Below are 21,019 nucleotides of genomic sequence, written 5' to 3'. Positions count from 1 at the left end.
TAGTCTGCAGTTGTATTGGATGTTCTGCCACATTCTCTAAAATGACGTTGGAGGCAGCTTATGTTAGATAAATGAACATTCAATTATCTGGCAACAGGACATTCCTGCAGTCAGCATGCCAACTGTACACTCCCTCAAATCTTGAGACATCTGTGGCATTGTGCTGTGAGACCAAACTGCACATTTTAGACATGTTCCCAGCACAAGGTGCACCTGTGTAATGATCATGCTGTTTAATCAGCTTCTTGATATGCCACACCTGTCAGGTGGATGGATTATCTTTCAAAGGAGAAACGCTCACTTACAGGGATGTGAACAAATTTGTGAACAAAATGAGAGAAACAAGCTTTTGGTGGGATATTTTATCACAGCTCATGAAACATGGGACCAACACATCTGACATATTATTAAAGACAAGATTAAATTGAGAATAGTCTGTTGGGTAAAATATGATCCTTTGATGAGAGAACAGCGTGTGCAGCCTGAGGCATGGAATAGAGCTAAAGCTTTTGGGGGACTTTTTTTTGAATAGTCAATAGCCTACAGTCACACCATGCAGCTCATGTATGTTTTGATTTCTAAGACATTCTACGGTTTGTATTATTCACAACAAAATTTGCCAAATAACTCAATCTAGTGTATTATTACTTTTACGCTCAACATAGCCAATTCATATGCACACTCGCTCAGGAATAGGAAAAATATCCTTTATTTTATTCAGTTCAATTATATTATTTTTAGTATAGAATCATATAATATAAAATAATGGCACGTGACTTATAACGTATCTTGTCTGCTAAATGAACTAGCCTACAGCATGGCGCATAGCCAGATAACATACAATAGACTGATTCACATTCTGTTCTTCTGAAATACATTTTCTTCATATCATGTTTCTTTGGATCTGCCTAAAATAAATGAGGGATTTATTGTGATGGTGTATATTAAATGGATTTATTTGACTTTTTAAAAAGTAAATGTTCCAAAGGCACGCATCAGCGGCTTGTATGCATGAGGCCTGGAGATGCTAAACATGTTTATGTTAATGAACGCTCATTTACCGTGAGACCTGCAGATATTTGCATGACAATAACCGACTGACAAAATTACCACCACAGCCCTACTTACAGGCAATGGAAAAGTGATTGTGACCAGAAACGTTTCATATTTCATATGTTACTCTGGTATAAAGATTGTTGGGGGCTCCTGATCATGTCCCATAGAATCAATGACTGATTCCAGAATCTCCCATTCACTGAGTCCTGTGATGGACAGATTTGGTGAGGAGAGTGAGAGAAATAGATCTCTCCTGGTACTGTGGACAAGTTAGACCCGAAGTCTCATTAAGTGGTTGTCTTTAAGCAGTTCCGCTATTCTGGCGTTTAGCAGGGCTCTCAGGGTAAGATCTAGCTCTGTGATGAGACTAATTAAAATCCACTGTCATCCTTCTCGCTCTCTCGGAGGCGGAGAGTGAACACTGGAGAAGAATAGATTGGCCAGCTGAGTGAGACGCACGCATTCCTTTCAGTCTTAACTCTTGCTGCTCGCAAGACAGTGCCAATATCTGACTGCAACTCTACCAGCTCTGTAACAGTCAGCCACACTTATAACAGCCAGTGATATGGCACAACTGTGTTACCACCAAACTTCATCTTTAAAGTCAAGGTCAGAGTAAAGGAATACGCACAGGAAATCCAATGCATTGAATGCTTTTCAGTCACACAGTTAAGAATCAGAGAGATGCAAGAGACAAAGAAGTCGTTGTCAATAAGAGGGAGAGAGTGACAGAGAGAAATAAAGATGGTATGAGTGATGAAAAGAGGAGAAATGTGAAGAGGGAGGGTTACAGCTAGCGAGAGAGAGACAGTTCATGTGTGTCTCTCTCAGTGAGAGGCTGTAGCCTGAGAGCCCAGTATCCTGAGCTCATTAGTCCTGTTCTGGGCTCCTTCGGACAGGGTGGGCTGCTGCCAAAATATACCCCTCTCTACCCCCTGGAGTGACAGCCACACCCCTCCCCACCTTGCCCCCTCCCCAGTACAGCACGCCCCATGCAGCGACAGCCCAAGAGCACAATCAGGGAACACACCGCTGGCTGATGGAATAATTATTGCATCCAAGAGGGTTACAGGAGGAGGCTCTCCCCAGGGACCAGCCTGTGTATGATAGTATGAGGAAGAGAGTGTGAGGGAGAAAATTAGATGGAATAGATGAATGCGAGATGGTAAAAAATAAAGAGAAACTCGACACATACAGTGTGTGTGTGCCATTTGGTGTGTGTGTGTGCTTGTGTACATGTCAGTCTGCACATTTCAGTCTGCACATGTATGAAAGGGAGGCTGCATTACACATTCATTGTTCAACAGAAAGTCTCTCTCTCTCTCTCTCTCTCTCAGATGAGTCACATTGAGATGCGATTGTAGAGATGCAAGGAATCTGCCAACATGACAAAGACACACAGCAACAAACAGTAAAATACAATTAACATTCGGATAGGAGTCATAGGTTCCCTTTTTCGCTTTTTTCCCCTGTCCCTCTGGGAGCCCATACGGCATTGCAGGGTATGCCTGTAACCTTGAGGGTTAGAGCCAGTCACACAATGAGAAGAAAAGGCACGTGTGTCTGCTTGAAAGGCAAGAGAGTCAGGTTTGTATTCTGGTGTTCCGTCAGAGCCACTCAATGGGTGATAAGCAATAACAGTGAGTGCTCGCCTCTGTAACAACGCACACACACCCTAATGGGGAAATTAATTGCTTGTCACATGGCTTTCCCTCTCTTTCTATTTCCCCCTCACCTTCAATGGAACATGTGCAGGGAGGAGAGGCTCAGATTCCCTCACACACTACAGCTTGCCCACCTGTTCAACACACATCTCCATACTAATGAAGGCATTTCAGTACACACACCGTGGGTCTGAATGCATGCTCAGACACATTAACTGCATTTCAGTACACACACCGTGGGTCTGAATGCATGCTCACACACATTAACTGCATTTCAGTACACACACCGTGGGTCTGAATGCATGCTCAAACACATTAACTGCATTTCAGTACACACACCTTGGGTCTGAATGCATGCTCAAACACATTAACTGCATTTCAGTACACACACCTTGGGTCTGAATGCATGCTCAAACACATTAACTGCATTTCAGTACACACACCTTGGGTCTGAATGCATGCTCAAACACATTAACTGCATTTCAGTACACACACCTTGGGTCTGAATGCATGCTCAAACACATTAACTGCATTTCAGTACACACACCTTGGGTCTGAATGCATGCTCAAACACATTAACTGCATTTCAGTACACACACCGTGGGTCTGAATGCATGCTCAAACACATTAACTGCATTTCAGTACACACACCGTGGGTCTGAATGCATGCTCAAACACATTAACTGCATTTCAGTACACACACCGTGGGTCTGAATGCATGCTCAAACACATTAACTGCATTTCAGCGCAACACAGAAGAGGGAAGAGAGATTCTGCAAGTTAGAGGATTATCAAGCAATACAGCACTGTAAGTAGGAAGCAAACAACTAGCTTCAATCTCTCTCAAATATTTTCTACAACATGCATGTCAAATTATGAAGGTTTAGTTAAAATACTACATTGTATTTGGGCACTATTGGACAATCTAATAAAAAGACAGTAGAAAAGACAGAGAGATAGAGAGTACTTACAGCTCTTTCCAATCCATTATCTAGTTAGTTGTCATAGTCAAAGAGCGCAAAAGTGTTCAAGCTCAACTTTAGGGTCCATGTCTCCATTTCCAAGGTTCTCCATTACTTTAGCATGAGAGAAGCAGAAAGAGGCGGGGCCGATCCCTTGCTGGGGCAAGGGGGGTCCTTTTTACTCTGATCACAATTATCGAGGGTTCCACTTGATTTCACAACGGTTTGTAAGGAGCAAAGGGGACGGGGTGGGCACCAACGTCATCCTAGCTGACTAGGAGGGGGGGGGGGGGGGGTGGATAGTAAAGAGGTCCCAGTGAGGAGGTCCAGGGGGTCCAGACAGGTGTTCAGGTTGAAGCGAGAGGAGAAGGCAGAGAAGAAGAGATCAGAGGGGAGAAAAGCACCTCTCTGTACTCTGTACATATTCCAGTGAAACAAACACCTGTTCTGTGTCCACGTCTGTGTTCTGTGTCCACGCCTCTCCAAAGTTCAGTCTCAGTTCAGAGATCCAGTACCTCCAATAGAAGCAGATTCTCCAGCACTTTGGCAAGATGTTCTTACTCCTATCTCTCTCTAATTCACTCTCTCATTTTCTGTCCTCTTCTCTTTTAGCCTCTCCTTTTCTGCCCTCTTCTCTTTTAGCCTCTCCTTTTCTGCCCTCTTCTCTTTTAGCCTCTCCTTTTCTGCCCTCTTCTCTTTCAGCCTCTCCTTTTCTGCCCTCTTCTCTTTCAGCCTCTCCTTTTCTGCCCTCTTCTTTCAGCCTCTCCTTTTTTACCTTCTCCTTTTTCTTCCCTTTCACTTCTCTCCTCGCTCTTCATCCAACTGGTTTGTGTTTATTTCTTCCCTCTGTTACTCCCTCCCATCCATGCTGTTACATCTCTGCCGTGTGGCTGTAGCAGGGAGTCCTGGTGGCTGTGTCCTTCCCTGTGCCCCGTGCCTCTGGTTGTGGGGATAAGGGGGCGGCAGCAGTCAGAGACATCCAGGAGGGGGAGAGAGAACCAGTGTGGAGCCTGGGCTAGGAGGGCTTCAGGGGAATGGGGAGAATTCCTGCTCCCGTTCCGGCTCTCAATCCTGCTCCTGCTGCCGGAGAAATGCTGGCAGCTGTCCTGCCGTGTCTCTCTCTCCTTTCCTCTCTCTCTCCTGCGCCCTCTCGCTCTCTCTTCTCAGCCCAGCCCCTTTTCCCTCCGACAGCCATACGAGGTGTCAGCACTCTACTGCTGGCTGCTCGCGGTGTTATCGGCAAGTGCTCTCGCTCTCTTTCTCCACACACTGACACGAGCGTGTGCGCGCGCGCGCACACACACACACACACACACACACACACACACACACACACACACACACACACACACACACACACACACACACACACACACACACACACACACACACACACACACACACACACACACACACACACACACACACACACACACACACACACACACACACACACACACACACACACACACACACACACACACTGAATACTTCATGCATAAATGAACGCTCTCTACTTTTGCCTATCCAAGACTTCAAACAGATTTGGTTAGTATGCCTACAGCACATGCATGTGTGTGCCTGTCTGTCTGTCTGTGTGTTTTTGTTTTACTATCCTTGTGGGTACCAGAAGTCCTCACAAGGATAGTAAAACAAGGACAATTCAGAGACAAGGAAAAATGCTATTTTAGACTTAGGGGTTAGGTTTAGGGTTAGGGTTACAATTACGGTTAGGCTTACAATTAAAGTTGGGGTTAGGGGTTACGGTTAGGTTTAGATGTTTGGGTTAGGTATAGTTTTAGGGTTAGTGTTTTGGGGTTACGGTTAGGCTTAAGTTTAGGGTTATGGTTAGGTTAGGTTAAGGGTTAAGGTTAGATTTAGGGAAAATAGGATTTTGGATGGAAATCAATTATTTGGTCCACACAAGGGTAGCAATACAAAAGTGTGTGTGTGTGTGTGTGTGTGTGTGTGTGTGTGTGTGTGTTTCTTTGTCTTTAGCTGAGAATGTAATTAGTTAGATGAATGAGATAATGTCATTAATTATAAGGAGTGACACATAGATAAGAAGCGAGATACTTAAGTGTGTGAAGACGGATAGACCATTGAATCAGATGCTGGCTGAGCGATGCTTTGACTCAATGGAAAGAGGGAGGGGAGGAGGACAGACAATGAACAGATGAGAGGCAGATTTATGCTGGGCAGACAGAGACCGAGAGGACACTCAATCTGGTCAAGGGGAAAAGGGGGAAAGCAGTGTGTATGAATGGGCGAAGCTAGTATGACAGTGGCCTGTATTTCCATGACTGCCAATTTACCAGAAGGTAAAAGCTCTCCTCTGGTCTTGTTTAAAAGTCAGTCTGATTTCCACACCATTAGGGTGAGCAGAGTGGCTCTGCAATTCAGCAGACAAATACAGTCACTACAGAGCTTTCCCACTGACACATTGCCCCATCTGAGCTACAATGGATTCTGGTTTCTGGATTCTGGAGGCACAAAACAAGCTACACGGTCCCCCATAATGCAAACAAAATTCAGTATAGAGTGACTTAGTTCACATATGATACCTTGGATGTTTTTGAAGGGCAGTGATATGGAAAACCCCACCGACCCCTGGCCAGCTCCTACCTACAGATCCACTGACCCCTTTCAGAACAAGACTGACAGTGATCAAAACTAATGTGGGCATTGGTCATCGTGACAACTTTGGTGAGGGGGGAGGCGTGGACATAGAACAGGTGTTTGTTTCACTGGAATATGTGAAATGTCAACCACTTGAAGAATTGGGGAATCCCTACTGTTGACCAATCACCGGCAAAAGGGTGTAGACTTCGTCTACCGACTTCGTCTACCGACTTCGTCTACCGACTTCGGCTTGCCTCGAGGAAAATTGTTGTGCGCACGAACAGCCGAAAAGCCCTTGCCAAAGACCAAAACGTTGTCATAATATATGCATGCGGACTCCTTTAAACCCATTGGGATCAGGCTCGGTGTGGTTTCATGTGTACATCAAAACAGCGTAACTATAGGGTGTCACCATTGGGCCAAACTCTCAATGTCACCCTCTGTACAGACCCTTTGGACAGATAACGACTATAATATATAGAAATGAGCCAAGGTAAGATAAATGCAAGAACAGCACTGGCAGCACAAATAAAGGCTCTGCTAGGCTTTTGTTAATGATAGAAAGGACATCTACATTTGGGGCTGGCCTGCAGCAAGGGGGGGGGGGGGTTCTGCTGCTTTCAAAGCTTCACAGTTGGGCCTGTTGTCAATAATCTCTCTGAATCCCTTTTCAGGCTTTGTCAAATTAGCAAGAGAAATTCCACTGGCCTGGAGAGTCATTAGTTGGCGCACCCATTAGCTTGTTTGTGCAAATGTGTCTCTGTTCCTCAGCCCAGCTCCAAAGCTCTTTAGGTAGCAGGACCTTTTCCAGCCTAATTACCATGTTGGCTCCATTTACTATCCCTGACATTTTCTTTCTCCGGTTTCCCCTCTTTTCTCACCAGACAAGATAACGGTGCTCTGGCCATTCATGCATGGATCAGATCACTGGGGTTGATATCAGACTGCATTAACCCCTCCAGTGTGGGTCTGCCTTCTCTGGTGATTAGCAGCAACCAAGCTCCTGTCTGTCTGAATGGAGATAGAAGCTCTGGGCTCCAGCCAGACCGTACATGTAAAACACACTGATAACAACCACATCACAATGAACCCACCTCAATGCAGTAGCAGACCTGCTGGAGTCTGTCTCTCCTGCTCTCAACAGGTAAGACTAGAGGTTAATAGTTATAGGTTTGTAATGGATTAAAGGAATGGCCAAAACAGTGTCTTACGTGTAGCAAACAAAGAAGTGCCACATCAGCATATGTGTTCAGTATTGATTGATCTCTAGGTTTCTTCCTAGGTTCCTGCCTTTCTATGGAGTTATTCCTAACCACTGTGCTTCTACATCTGCATTGCTTGCTGTTCTGTATCAGCACTTTGTGACATCTGGTGATTTAAAAAGGGCTTTATAAATACATTGGATTTGATTGCATGCATGTGTTTGTCAATCAGCAAAGGTGTGTTTTGATTAAAGGAACCATCAATAGGATTTCTCCCTGGAGCTCAGATCTGGTGTATACATCATCCTATTGATGGGCTGACCTTGACATGGACTCCCATGGTGCCATAAGGGTGAGAGAAACATACTATATATGCATGTTGTTTGAAGTCCTATGTATGGTGACTCAACTGTAGGGGAGAAACAGAGGGTTTGTTGGACTGCTGTTTTATATCACCACATTTGGGCACCAAAACAAGGCCAATCATCCACCTCTACAGAACACTGACAGTGTTGAGGACATCAACAGCACCTCGCCAAAAATTATGTTGGAGTAAACAACATCTGCATCTCTGCAGTGGCCTGGATTGGCCAGAGAATCAGGTCATGTACAGACTGACCGACAGACAGACAGACAGACAGACCATTGCTAAGCCTCTCTCTGATTAAGCTGAGATGACATCAGGACAGGCTTGGGCAGGGGACTGGACATAGGGATGATAAATAATAATATTAATAATACATGGGACTTAGTGTATAGCGCTTTTAATGGACACAAAGTCGCTTTACAATTATAGAAAACAACAAAATAGTCTGTCACACCCTGATCTGTTTCACTTGTCTTTGTGCCCATCTCCACCCCCCTCCAGGTGTCGCCCATCGTCCCCATTATCCCCAGTGTATTTTTACCTGTGTTCTCTGCTGGTCTGTTACCAGTACGTTTTGTTTGTCAAGCCAACCAGCGGTTTTCCCTTTGCTCCTGTCTGTTTCTAGTTCCTGTTTTCTAGTTTTCCTGGTTTTGACCATTCTGCCTGCCCTGACCCTGAGACTGCCTGCCGTTCTGTACCTTTTGGACTCTGATCTGGATTACTGACCTCTGCCTGGCCTTGACCTGTTGTTTTGCCTGCCCCCTGTTCTAGTAATAAACTTTTGTTACTTCGACATTGTCTGCATCTGGGTCTTCCCTGAAACGTGATTGAGACAAAAGAAAACATCAGACTAAACAAAACATGACTAAAGAGAGGGGTGAGCTCAAAGAAGGGAAAGAGTGTGATGCATTAGTCTATGGGAGGAGAGGGTTGGGATTTGGATACGAACCTGGGTAAGGTGCTGCTCAGTATGGTGGGGGGGGGGGGGGGGTAATTAGGTGTGGCTTTAGGAGGGACTGAAAGATAGTGATGGTCTCCGAGTCAAGAATGGCTAGAGGGAGGGAGTTTCAGAGGAGCAACCCTGGGGAAGGCCCTGTCGCTGAAGCTCCTGAGCTTCGACCTGGGAATGACAAGGTAGCCTGCTGTCGTGGAACGATGTGTGTGTGTGTGTGTGGGTTGGTGGGGGAGACGAAAGTCTGAGAGGTAAGGAGGGGCAAGGTGGTGAAGGGCTTTGTAGGTCAGAAGGAGGATCCTGTAATCAATGCGTTGGGAGAGAGGGAGCCAGTGGAGTTCATGGAGGACAGGGGCAATGTGCTGATAGGACTTAGTATGGGTGAGGAGTCGGGCTGCAGAGTTTTGAACCATTTGGAGCTTATGGAGGGAGCTTGAGTTGATGCTGGAGACTAGTGAGTTGCAGTAGTCAAGACAGAAGGAGATGTAATAGTGTAGCCCTGGCCTGGCAGCAGGAAGGCACGCACACCAGATACAAATTTACTATCAGGGCCACTGGGTAGATCATTAAGAACAGGGAAAAAACACTCACACACAAAGCTTTTCACCACAGGGAATTGAGGTAGCTAGCTATATCTCAGTGGACCAGAGACCCCATCTAAGTTCCCATGAATCCCCGGTTCCACTGAGGGACAGTTTCTCCTGATGTATGTTGGGTGATGTACATTGGGGCAAAAAAGTATTTAGTCAGCCATCAATTGTGCAAGTTCTCCCTCTTAAAAAGATGAGAGAGGCCTGTAATTTTCATCATAGGTACACTTCAACTATGACAGACAAAATAAGAAAAAACAATCCAGAAAATCACATTGTAGGATTTTTTATGAATTTATTAGCACATTTTTTGAGAACTTGCACAATTGGTGGCTGACTAAATACTTTTTTGCCCCACTGTATATATACATGCATTAGCCCCAACACTGACTACATGTGGAGTGTATAGAGTGGAGGTCATTCAGAGTGGGCTCTTAAATAACCTGTGGCGATGTGGGAAAATGGCTGCTTATACAGCGTGGAGGGGTCTAGTGTTACCTGGGCCCCATGGGGGAGGAGTGGAGGAGAGTGAGCTCTGCATGTCCACTTCTCAAACTGGAGCTGTGGAATGACAAGGCTGACGTGTGTCACAACTTCCGCCCAAGTTGGCTCCCCTGCCTGTTCGGGCGGTGCTCGGCGGTCGTCGTCGCCGTCCTACTAGCCGCTACCGATCCCTTTATCGTTTGTCTGTTGGTTTTGTCTTATTAGTTTCACCTGTGTTTATTTTTGGTTTAATTAGCTTCCCTATATGTAGTAGTTTGACCCGCCCTTGTTTTGTGTGGGATTGTCTTAATGTTATGTGTGTGCATGTTAGGTAGTGGTGAATTGTCTTAATGTTATGTGTGTGCATGTTAGGTAGTGGTGGATTGTCTTTATGTTATGTGTGTGCATGTTAGGTAGTGGTGGATTGTCTTTATGTTATGTGTGTGCATGTTAGGTAGTGGTGAATTGTCTTAATGTTATGTGTGTGCATGTTAGGTAGTGGTGGATTGTCTTTATGTTATGTGTGTGCATGTTAGGTAGTGGTGGATTGTCTTAATGTTACGTGTGTGCATGTTAGGTAGTGGTGAATTGTCTTAATGTTACGTGTGTGCATGTTAGGTAGTGGTGGATTGTCTTAATGTTGCGTGTGTGCATGTTAGGTAGTGGTGGATTGTCTTTATGTTACGTGTGTGCATGTTAGGTAGTGGTGTATTCTTTACTTGACACCCTGTGGTTTTTGGGTGGTCTTGTATAGTGTCCTACGTCCTGTATATTGTTGGGCTTATTATTTTGGTGTGCAAGAGTAAAGCACTTCAACTCAGTTACTCTCTCTCTCTGCGTCTGATTCCTGCACCCACCTAGTCCCGCGTGACAACGTGTGATATCAGTGTGTCGCCCATGGTTTAGTCTGGCTGTGAGCTCTGCCTCCTCTTTAGCTGGGATGTTAACCTCAGTGAAATCCACCAGGATAAACGTTCCTCTGTTGTCTCTCGACCTTTCTCTATTCTCTACATAACCCCATCTCACTAAATGCAACTCATGCCTAAAACTGCAACTCATCACAGAAAATTCTCATCTCTGTTTTTCACCCTGTCCTTATTCGTCCCCGTCTTGCATCCATATTCAGGTTCCCTTCAACAAACCAACTCAAAGGGATGGCAACTCTAGTTCATTATCTACTTGGTCACTATAGAAGAGTGTGTCTCTCCAGTCATCTTTCTGCAGAACATTAAAATGGAGGAAAAAACAGGCTTATCTCACTGCCCGTCAAAATCTTATCAATCTTAAGCCTCTACCTCTTAACTGACTTCCGTCCTGCAGTCTTCATGGTGCTCTAAAGGGATGGTCCTTTCTGCTAGGTTCGTTTACACAGCATCCAGGAGGAAGTGGACAAATACCTCTAGGCTAGGATTTATTGAGTTTCTATAAAGCCTAACCAGAAATAGATGGATGAATCCCTGACAGGCCAACCAAGCAGCTATGAATGTGATGTCCTGTAACCTGACCAATAACCTGCTTACATCGTTACAAACGCACTGGACTGAAGCTTTGGAGAAAAGCCTTTTGTTCCAACAGGATGTGCAACATGCTCTTTGTGTCGACACGCTGGCTGGCCTTGGACACAGAATACCAAATGGGGCATCATTTGTATGCTGACTGCCCAAGGCTGCGGGTATCTTTGCTGCACTGATCTCTGGTCAATTAGCCAAGCAGAATCCACACACATACAAAGACCTACAGTACAGGGTATATTCAGTCCTACACAGTCCACAGACAGTCCTACAGTACAGGGTACATTCAGTCCTACACAGTCCACAGACAGTCCTACAGTACAGGGTACATTCAGTCCTACACAGTCCACAGACAGTCCGACAGTACAGGGTACATTCAGTCCTACACAGTCCACAGACAGTCCTACAGTATAGGTACATTCAGTCCTACACAGTCCACAGACAGTACAGGGTACATTCAGTCCTACACAGTCCACTAACTGTCCTACAGTAAAGGGTATAGCTGCGCTATAAAGACTGGACTGCTGTCACATCACAGCTCTTGGTTATTCTCTGCTAAAATGCAACGCAAAGCACAGAAACTGTGAAAATATGGTTGATCTATACGACATATAAAGAATATTTCTCTCCCTTTCGCTTGAGTAAAGCAAAAAAGGCACCACTGTGTAAAAACACCACAATCTCTCATGATCTCCTTAGCATTCATGTGAAACTCCATGTGGAATGAGGTGGGAAAGGAGCGATTAAGGCGATGGAGATAGAGAACAGACGACCCACAGAAAAAGGGGGAGTAAGGGAGAGACAGGGAGAAAAAAACAGAGTAAGGTAAAGATGGGGAGGAAGGGAAATGACATGGAGAGAAGAGAGCTGGAATAGGTGAGAGAGAAATAGACTAGAAAATAGACAGGGACCACAGGAGAGAGAAAGAATGTTTAAGGGGGAGAACGAATGCGAGAGAGGGAGGGAGACAAGGGTGTGTCTCAGCGGGAGGGGGATAGTGTGTGTGTGTGTGTGTGTGTGTGTGTGTGTGTGTGTGTGTGTGTGTGTGTGTGTGTGTGTGTGTGTGTGTGTGTGTGTGTGGTGGTCTGTACAGCCTGGTCCTCTCTAGGATCACTGAGTTGGCCTGGTGCCAGTGAGGGGCTGTCTGAGAGGAGGTAAATCATTTTCTGCCTGAGAAAGTAACACAGAAAAATTATCATTGGGGCTCCGCCACAGTCAGTTTGGAATTGCTTTATTCCCAAAGTGCACCAAGACGGGAATCCCGTCGACCTAAAATACATGGAACAGTTGGAGTCTAAATGGAAAACATTCTAATTAAAATTGCAAAACTCCTGGTTCTGTGTTTTTTATTTAACTAGTCTAGCCAGTTAAGAACAAATTCTTATTTACAATGACGGCCTACTTGTAAAGCCCCTCGGCCAAAACCTCCCATTACCCGGACGACGCTGGGCCAATTGTGCGTCACCCTATGGGACTCCCGATCACGGCCGGTAGTGATACCGCCTGGGTGCCTTAAACCAGTGCCTTAAACCGCTGCGCCACTTAGGAGGTCTGTGTTGCACTGGGCAGAGGTAGACTTTGGCAGTTGCTTGTATCCACTGAGGGGCAGATTGTATTTTTAGGTCCTGGAGTCATTTTGTTGGATACCAGCTCAAGGAATCAAGGTTTATGCCAACAATGCCAATAGAATCAATCCCAATGAATGTAGCATGAAACAGAATCTACAATGCCAAGGTTGACTCCTTAGCGATGAGGGAGGGAGTGTTGTTGGAGATGCAGCCAGGGACCTATAAGGGATGTGTGAGCTGAAACACCTTCCTGCCACAGCTTCCTGTGCCTTTGTGTTTCCCCCACTGCCCATAAAGAATTGTGTCCACAGAAGTCAAGCCCAGAACTCCTACACCCTACAGCCCCCCTCCTTTCCCCAGCTTCCATCCCACTTTGCGCCCATCCAATTGAGAGGCCAGGCACCCCTCCAAGGAGGGTTTAGAGCGGCCACAGGAGGGATCAGAGGGGGGTAAAAGTCAATCATTCCATTTGCCTCCTTAATGGTATACACAAACACGCTGTGCTAATGTGGCCTCTCCAAGCATCTGCTTAAGCCCAGGTGGGGAAGCCCAAGTAGAGGACTTTAGCTCGGTAGCCTCCATTTGTCATTCTGAGATAGAGGGACCAATTTTTGGCCCCTAGAGGAGAGATCTACAAATCGTTGTCAAAATGTCTTCATCCAGTAGGAAAATATATCTTCTGCAGATTGACCATAACTGACTTACTAGAGTCTTACACACCAGGAGAGGAGAGAAGTGTTGGAGGAAAAGGAGAAAATACACCATGCTGATTTGGTGTAAACTGCTGACTTGGTGTAAACTGCTGACTTGGTGTAAACTGCTGACTTGGTGTAAACTGCTGACTTGGTGTAAACTGCTGACTTGGTGTAAACTGCTGACTTGGTGTAAACTGCTGACTTGGTGTAAACTGCTGACTTGGTGTAAACTGCTGACTTGGTGTAAACTGCTGACTTGGTGTAAACTGCTGTCTTGGTGTAAACTGCTGTCTTGGTGTAAACTGCTGACTTGGTGTAAACTGCTGACTTGGTGTAAACTGCTGACTTGGTGTAAACTGCTGACTTGGTGTAAACTGCTGACTAGGTGTAAACTGCTGACTAGGTGTAAACTGCTGACTTGGTGTAAACTGCTGACTTGGTGTAAACTGCTGACTAGGTGTAAACTGCTGACTTGGTGTAAACTGCTGACTAGGTATAAACTGCTGACTAGGTGTAAACTGCTGACTAGGTATAAACTGCTGACTTGGTGTAAACTGCTGACTTGGTGTAAACTGCTGACTAGGTGTAAATTGCTGACTAGGTGTAAACTGCTGACTAGGTATAAACTGCTGACTAGGTGTAAACTGCTGACTAGGTGTAAACTGCTGATTTGAACTATTTGGAGAAAATCATGTTTTTCCCCTGATTTGATGCAGTGTGTGACAGATTATAATGAAGATATGATCCTCCCTTCTTTCTGGGCTGTAGCATCCCCACCCCCTACTGCTTACAAAGATTAACAGCTACTTTCATCTCCTGCAGAATATTTTCTACTGCTCCACTGATGCTGTTTCCAGGTACTCCACCACACTGTTATGTTGTCTTCACAGGTTGCAGAGGATGTGGAATAAAATTACACTTCCAACATGTCTTGAGCTGAAACCCACTCGCCCACGTCTTCGCTGAAAGCCTCAAGAGCACATTTGTGCTCAGAGCAACACAGTACTGTAAAGCAGAATGTGCAGTGAATGTGGAATATTCATTCAATACCACAACATCAAGCTGTCATTGGCTGATACAAGAGAGAGATGGGGAGGGAGAGAAAGACAAGAGAGGGATGGGGAGGGAGAGAAAGACAAGAGAGGGATGGGGAGGGAGAGAAAGACAAGAGAGGGATGGGGAGGGAGAGAAAGACAAGAGAGGGATGGGGAGGGAGAGAAAGACAAGAGAGGGATGGGGAGGGAGAGAAAGACAAGAGAGAGATAGACAAGAGAGAGATGGGGAGGGAGAGAAAGACAAGAGAGAGATGGGGAGGGAGAGAAAGACAAGAGAGAGATGGGGAGGGAGAGAAAGACAAGAGAGGGATGGGGAGGGAGAGAAAGACAAGAGAGAGATGGGGAGGGAAAGAAAGACAAGAGAGGGATGGGGAGGGAGAGAAAGACAAGAGAGAGATGGGGAGGGCGTTTTCTTGCGCCACTCCTCTCTGTCATTAATCAGAACCTGGCAGGGTAAGACACCTAGCGATTATTTATTTGCTTTCCTCCACGTCGAGGCTATCACAACAACCAGGCCAGGCCGAGCCCCACAGGCTGCTGGGAACACATTTGGGAGTGATTAATCAGCGGAGCGGGGGGGGGGGGGGGGGGGGGGGGATTCAAACATGTGTTCCTTAATCTGCCATCTATATACCAGTCAATACGCAATCCTGGGAAAACATGAGGGATCCAAGTCTAGTAAAAATGGGTTAGAGGGGAGGAGAGCGCATGGAAGCATGGTTGGGATTTGGGAATCCAAAAAGGCTAGAGGAATTCCTAGGTTCTGAACAAAGCTATTCTAAGAGTCTGGGGTAGGGAGAAATAGAGAGGGTCTACAGTGTTGTACAACACCAACACTGGTGAGCTTTAAGGTTTAGTAATGTAGAGGTGTGACTGTAAATATTAAACAGAGCCAGAGCTCAGTGACTACTACAGTATTATTCAGGTCAATAAGAGGCTTACACACATATAGTCTCCCACACACACTCCCACACACACTCCCACACACACTCCCACACACACTCCCACACACACTCCCACACACATTCCCACACACATTCCCACACACATTCCCACACACATTCCCACACACATTCCCACACACATTCCCACACTCATTCCCACACTCATTCCCACACTCATACACATCCACATCCACACTCAAAGTCACATAGTCAGCTAGGGATAATGGGATTTCTAGCACTGCAGCAGGCTCTCACGTGCTGGGTCATGAACTGACTACGAACTATAATCCAATCCATTCCAGACAGTTTGCATGGAGCCAGTGGCAGGCAGGCAGGCTGCAAACGCAAACACAAGATAAACCCTGTCCACACTAGGGTTTTATTGATCCTGCCTTTTTACCAAGAAGAATAGACACTGTCCCATCTCTGATTCAAAACTCCAACCATGGCCAGTATTATCCAACATAAAGAGGACCCTGTAGCAGATCAACAGTAGCCCCCACCCAAGGCAAGCAAGAAGAACAGCAGGAGACGTTCATGAGAGACTTCCCATAGTGGAGGTAGACAATCAGTCAACACTGTTGACCTGGATCCATGTGCAGAGAACTGTGGTTCCCATTCAACTGTTGGACAGTCATCCAGGCCCAAAGCCCCGAAGCCAGGGAAGAGAAGCAGGAGAACAGTGGAGAGGTGGTGGAGTAGTACATCTATTCACCCTATTATTGAGGATCAGGTAAGAGCTTATCTACCTGTCCTGACAATGGCCCTCTGTCCTCTATGGTAATGCAAGCTTCATCAGAAACACCATGAACATCCACATTGAAAAACAATGGAGGTTAGATGGATCAGCAACACACACAGGGAGTCCAGGGGCACTGTGTTTGTGTGAAATAGAATGACTGTGGTCTGATATATAGAGAACTACCGGTTGGGGAAATCAACTCACACTGAATAGGCCTAAGACGCACTAAATATGAATAACTAATAGCAAGGCCGGGACCTGGGAGAGGCAGGCAGGCTGACACTGTGGAGCGGAGGGGCTGGAGGACACAGAAACACAGCGGCCCAGTGGGAGCCATCTTGTTTCTGCAGACTGAGGAAATAAAGCCAGGGTGAGCTCATGGGAGAAGGGACCACACGCTATGTTGTGGTTCAGGGAGACAATAGGTCGTAACATTCTTCAATGTATATTCCATGCAGGCAGCTATTGCAATAAACTTGTATTCTTATTCCAGCCTCTCTCGCTTGTCTCCAGCACAATCCAGAGAGGCCTGCAATTGTAATGACAATGATAATAGTCTGAATTTGCATGACACCTCTCACTGAGGGATGCCATAGAGATTTACAGTACATGTTGTAGGATTGGCAGGCCTCAACCCCAACCACTGTAATGCATAGAATCCAGACGGGTGGGAGAATATCAGCTCAGAGGCTCCTATCACTTAACACTAATGCCTAGATCACTGCAGCCCAGCAGGGTTCCTATGGCACCTCCATTAGTAGCCTCATCATCTGTGTGAATGGGAAGTCCTGGTTGGCCATGGGCAGAGGAACAGTCTAACAGGCCTGGTTATGTGCTGCCTAAATGCTGAGGCCACAGTCTCTCTCCTACCCACATGACATTTAACACATCCTGGCCTTTTAGATCATCACCACCAGCACACGCTGAGACAAAGGCACTGTCATGTCAGGTGACAGGCACACAGGACGTAGTGGGTCTCCCTCTAACATCCCCTCGTTTCCCCCTGCGTGAAAGGAATCGGTCACAGCCCAACCACTGCCCCACAGGGCTGACTCTATGGCCCAGTGTTAGCCAGCGCTTAGAGTCAGCGTTTCAGCCTTTTGTCAGCTCCAGCAAACATCCCCCCTGCTATGTAAGTGGGCCAGGCCAGCCAGACTTCCTGACTCAGGTGTTTAGGGGGACTGGACACGGTTCCAGTCAGCACTCTCCTCGGGGCTATAACTCCCATCCCTGTCCCTCCCCGCCAGTCCTCTCTCTGTGTATGCTAACCATGCAGGCCACAACCGCCTCCACCATGACTGTCACAACACAGGCCTTCCCACAGATACCCAGGGGTCACAGCAGCATCTTATCCTTAGAGATGGGCATGTCCAGGGGAGGGCAGTGCCAGTCTATACCACAGCAGTGGTGGTCTGATGAGGTGGCACTATCTATACTGTGCAGCAGACTGCACTACACTGCCCAGGACAGCCAGATGAAGTATACGGGATTGGCTTGAGAGGAAGGGTCTGCAATATGGATACACTCAGGCTCTTCTAAGATGACTTACAATCCCTCCAATTTCCTCCAAGAAACCAAGAACCAAAACTACAGTATCTACAGCTGCCAATACTAAATCAATTAAACAAACTTAGCAAAACTGGATAAATTACTTCATTGGCATTTTCTGTTGAGTTCAACCTAACTGACTAAAAAAGTGAAATGGGCAAATGAGGGGATCTATCATCTGACCCATTCCATATACAGTACCATGTTGGGTATAACAGAAGAAGGGGGTCTGAGGGAGGAGCTGAGAGGTGGGTGGGGGTGTGGGCTATAGGCAGGGGGTGGAGTCTGTGATATTGGGGTAGAAGGGATGTGGGGTGATCCACCTGGTTATTGCTAGTGGTGATAGTAGGCCCCCCAAGAAAAGGAAGGGGCCTGCCTGGTGGCCTGCTGCAGATCCCTGAGGCGGTGGGTCTAGGCTGAATCTCCATCAACACCTCCCCACTGATGATGCTAGACAGGCCCCTGATAGCTTTTCACACCTGGCCTTATCTGGAGGTTACACTGCCAGAGCCCTTCCCCTGCCTCAGCTGCTGCTGCTACCGCTCCTCTGCTCTCCAGACATTAGCCCCAGCAAGCCTGATTATGACAGGGAAATAACAGCTGGTGTTTTAACCCAGAGTAAACAAATGCTTTATTTCCACTGAGGATTTACGCCTGGGCTGGCCCCCGTGTCTCACTGGGCCATGGCTCCGGTAGACCTGGTCTAATCAAAATCTAATCTAATTTTATTGGTCACATGTGCCGAATACAACAGGTGTAGACTTGGAGCCAAGGCAAGGTCCTGGGTACTTTCAGCTGGCATTTACAATACATAACAATGTCCAACTGTGAATTCTAAGACCTTCTCACAAAACAACAGTCTTGAATGATGCAGAAGTTGTTAATTATGCGTCTCACAAGTCTTTAGTCCTGATGGAAACACAGTAACACTAGAGCCTACATGAACCTAAAACACTGGTGAGGGGGTAAGTCTCAATGGAATAGCAGCAAAGAGACCAATAGCATGGCACAGCCTAACCACCACCCACCCACCAAACCCTCACCAACCCACTCACCACCCATCAACCCACCAGCGCTTCTGTTGATCTATTCAGGATCTTTTTTAGATTCTATGTCTCCCAAAAAACAAAACCAACTAAAGGTATGGATAAATGAATTCCTGCCAGTCAGGCTATGCTGAACACAGAAGCTAGTGTTAACTTTGCAACTCCACTCTGCTTACCCTCCTCAGAATAAAGCTAGAGTCTTAACTTGCATTTCAATGGTGTTCTCTCCTGACTAAGCATTCTGCTCACATTCTCCCATCGTTAGAAACACCCATCTTTGTGAAGCTCGACAAAACCATTACCCTGTCACCTTCAGGGATCACACAGAACAACTCCACCACAACATCAACACTACACACTGACTGCAGCACAATCAGCAGCAGGAGTATAAACACACCCAAACACGGCAGCTGCATCGCCCATCAAACTAAGTTGTGTATCTCCTCCAGCCCTGGGTTGGGGTGTGTGTGACTTACTTGAGTCCCATGGTGGTGAGGTGTCCAGCGTTCCCCTCCACAGGTTCTGACCTCCTCCTCCTGAAACCGGTGGTCTGGAGCATCACCCCAAGCATGCTGACGGTGTGTGTGTGAGTGTGTGAGGCTCTCGGCAGCACTCCACTCTCCCTGCCTGCATCCACTCAGTCCCTTTATCCCCTGGCCCAGCCCAGAGCAGAGCCGCTCCACAGCTCCCTCCACTCAGCATTCATCTATCAGACAATATATCCCTGACACAGATCTCCCCTGTCACTCACAACACAGCCAGACAAATAAACACTGCATTTCCCTTCTATATCCAGCCTCACAGTCTCCCTGTCTCTCCTATCTCCTCTAGTCGAAGTGGAGTGTGTGTGTGAGTGGCCCATGGTACACTTCATCCCCACGTTCCTGCCCCCAACCTCAACCCCACCTCCACACCAACCCACCACTATTCCACCCCCCACCACCTCAAGCCACCCCCTCCCCCACCACTATACCACCCCAACACTATACCACCCCCACTATACCCACCACTACACAAACCCACCACTACACCAACGCAACCCCAACTCCAATAACAATCACACGGGAAAAAGGCCACTGGCACACAAACAAAGAGAAAGAGAAAGAGAAAGAGAAAGAGAAAGAGAAAGAGAGAGAGAGAGAGAGAGAGAGAGAGAGAGAGAGAGAGAGAGAGAGAGAGAGAGAGAGAGAGAGAGAGAGAGAGAGAGAGAGAGAGAGAGAGAGAGAGAGAGAGAGAGAGAGAGAGAGAGAGAGAGAGAGAGAGAGAGAGAGAGAGAGAGAGAGAGAGAGAGAGATAAACATCTCTACAGTGACAATCACCTGGTTCTACATTCATGAATTGCAGCCGGGTCTACAGCTTTCAAGGGGATGTTGTTGCAACAAAACTTTGATTAAGATATTTGTATGGAGAGCTCCAAAAATGTTGATTAGCGTGCCTCAGGCATATTTATTCACATTAATTGGCCAGCTTTCATGTTAGTCATGGGGAGTTGTTTCTATGGTTACTTTGCACAGTCTCAGTGATGAAGCAGCACACAATACTTCAGACACAAAGACTAGGCAGGCCTTGTCTGGGGAGAAGCTGGACTGTTCTCCTGCAATTACAGGAGAATGCCTTCCCAACCCACAATCACAGTGATTACTGCAGTACACACACACACTCACCTGGGCAGCAGCAGCTCCAGGGCTGCACAGGGCCGTAACGACACTTCCTCCTGTGAGGACACTGCTCCAGGGCCACATTCCTGCTAACAGCTGTTCTCCCTGCCCCACGCCCCTACCCTGAACCCGCTTGTCCCTGGACACTGCAAACACTCCTCTTAGCTTTAAGGTTTGCTCTCCTCTCTTACTCAGAACAGAAAAAGTTGTTCCGAGCATTGAGAAGAACTGCTCTGCGGTTAGCATTCCCTTCCCTCTCCCTCTCTTTTTCCCCTTCCCCTCATGGGTCCCAAGGGATAGAAACACACCTCATTCCCAATCATCAGGTGTTAATAGAACAGAGGGATGAGCAGG

General features: G+C 46.7%; 1 protein-coding gene and 1 long non-coding RNA gene across 4 annotated transcripts in view; one reads left to right on the top strand and one right to left on the bottom strand.

Moving 5' to 3' along the window:
• LOC110505582 (kinesin-like protein KIF26A) overlaps positions 1 to 21,019 on the bottom strand; it is a 96,314-nt gene that overhangs the window by 21,859 nt on the left and 53,436 nt on the right. The window contains exon 1 of one of the 3 annotated variants that reach the window (XM_036962478.1): positions 3,692 to 4,873. The exons of the other annotated variants lie outside the window; for them this stretch is intronic. Coding sequence (XP_036818373.1) covers positions 3,692 to 3,708 — 17 coding nt within the window. The 5' untranslated portion in view covers positions 3,709 to 4,873. Of the gene's footprint in view, positions 1 to 3,691; positions 4,874 to 21,019 lie in introns of those variants that run through there. 3 annotated transcript variants of the gene reach the window in all.
• Positions 5,143 to 7,882, top strand: LOC110505585. The gene is made up of 3 exons (XR_002470837.2): positions 5,143 to 5,230; positions 7,189 to 7,448; positions 7,761 to 7,882. It is a non-coding gene; the product is annotated as an uncharacterized LOC110505585 (long non-coding RNA).

The sequence above is a fragment of the Oncorhynchus mykiss genome, chromosome 25 (genome assembly GCF_013265735.2).
Source record: "Oncorhynchus mykiss isolate Arlee chromosome 25, USDA_OmykA_1.1, whole genome shotgun sequence".
Taxonomy (NCBI): Eukaryota; Metazoa; Chordata; class Actinopteri; order Salmoniformes; family Salmonidae; genus Oncorhynchus; species Oncorhynchus mykiss.
Note: the sequence above shows the minus strand (reverse complement) of the source record. Positions and strands in the feature narration are given on the sequence as shown.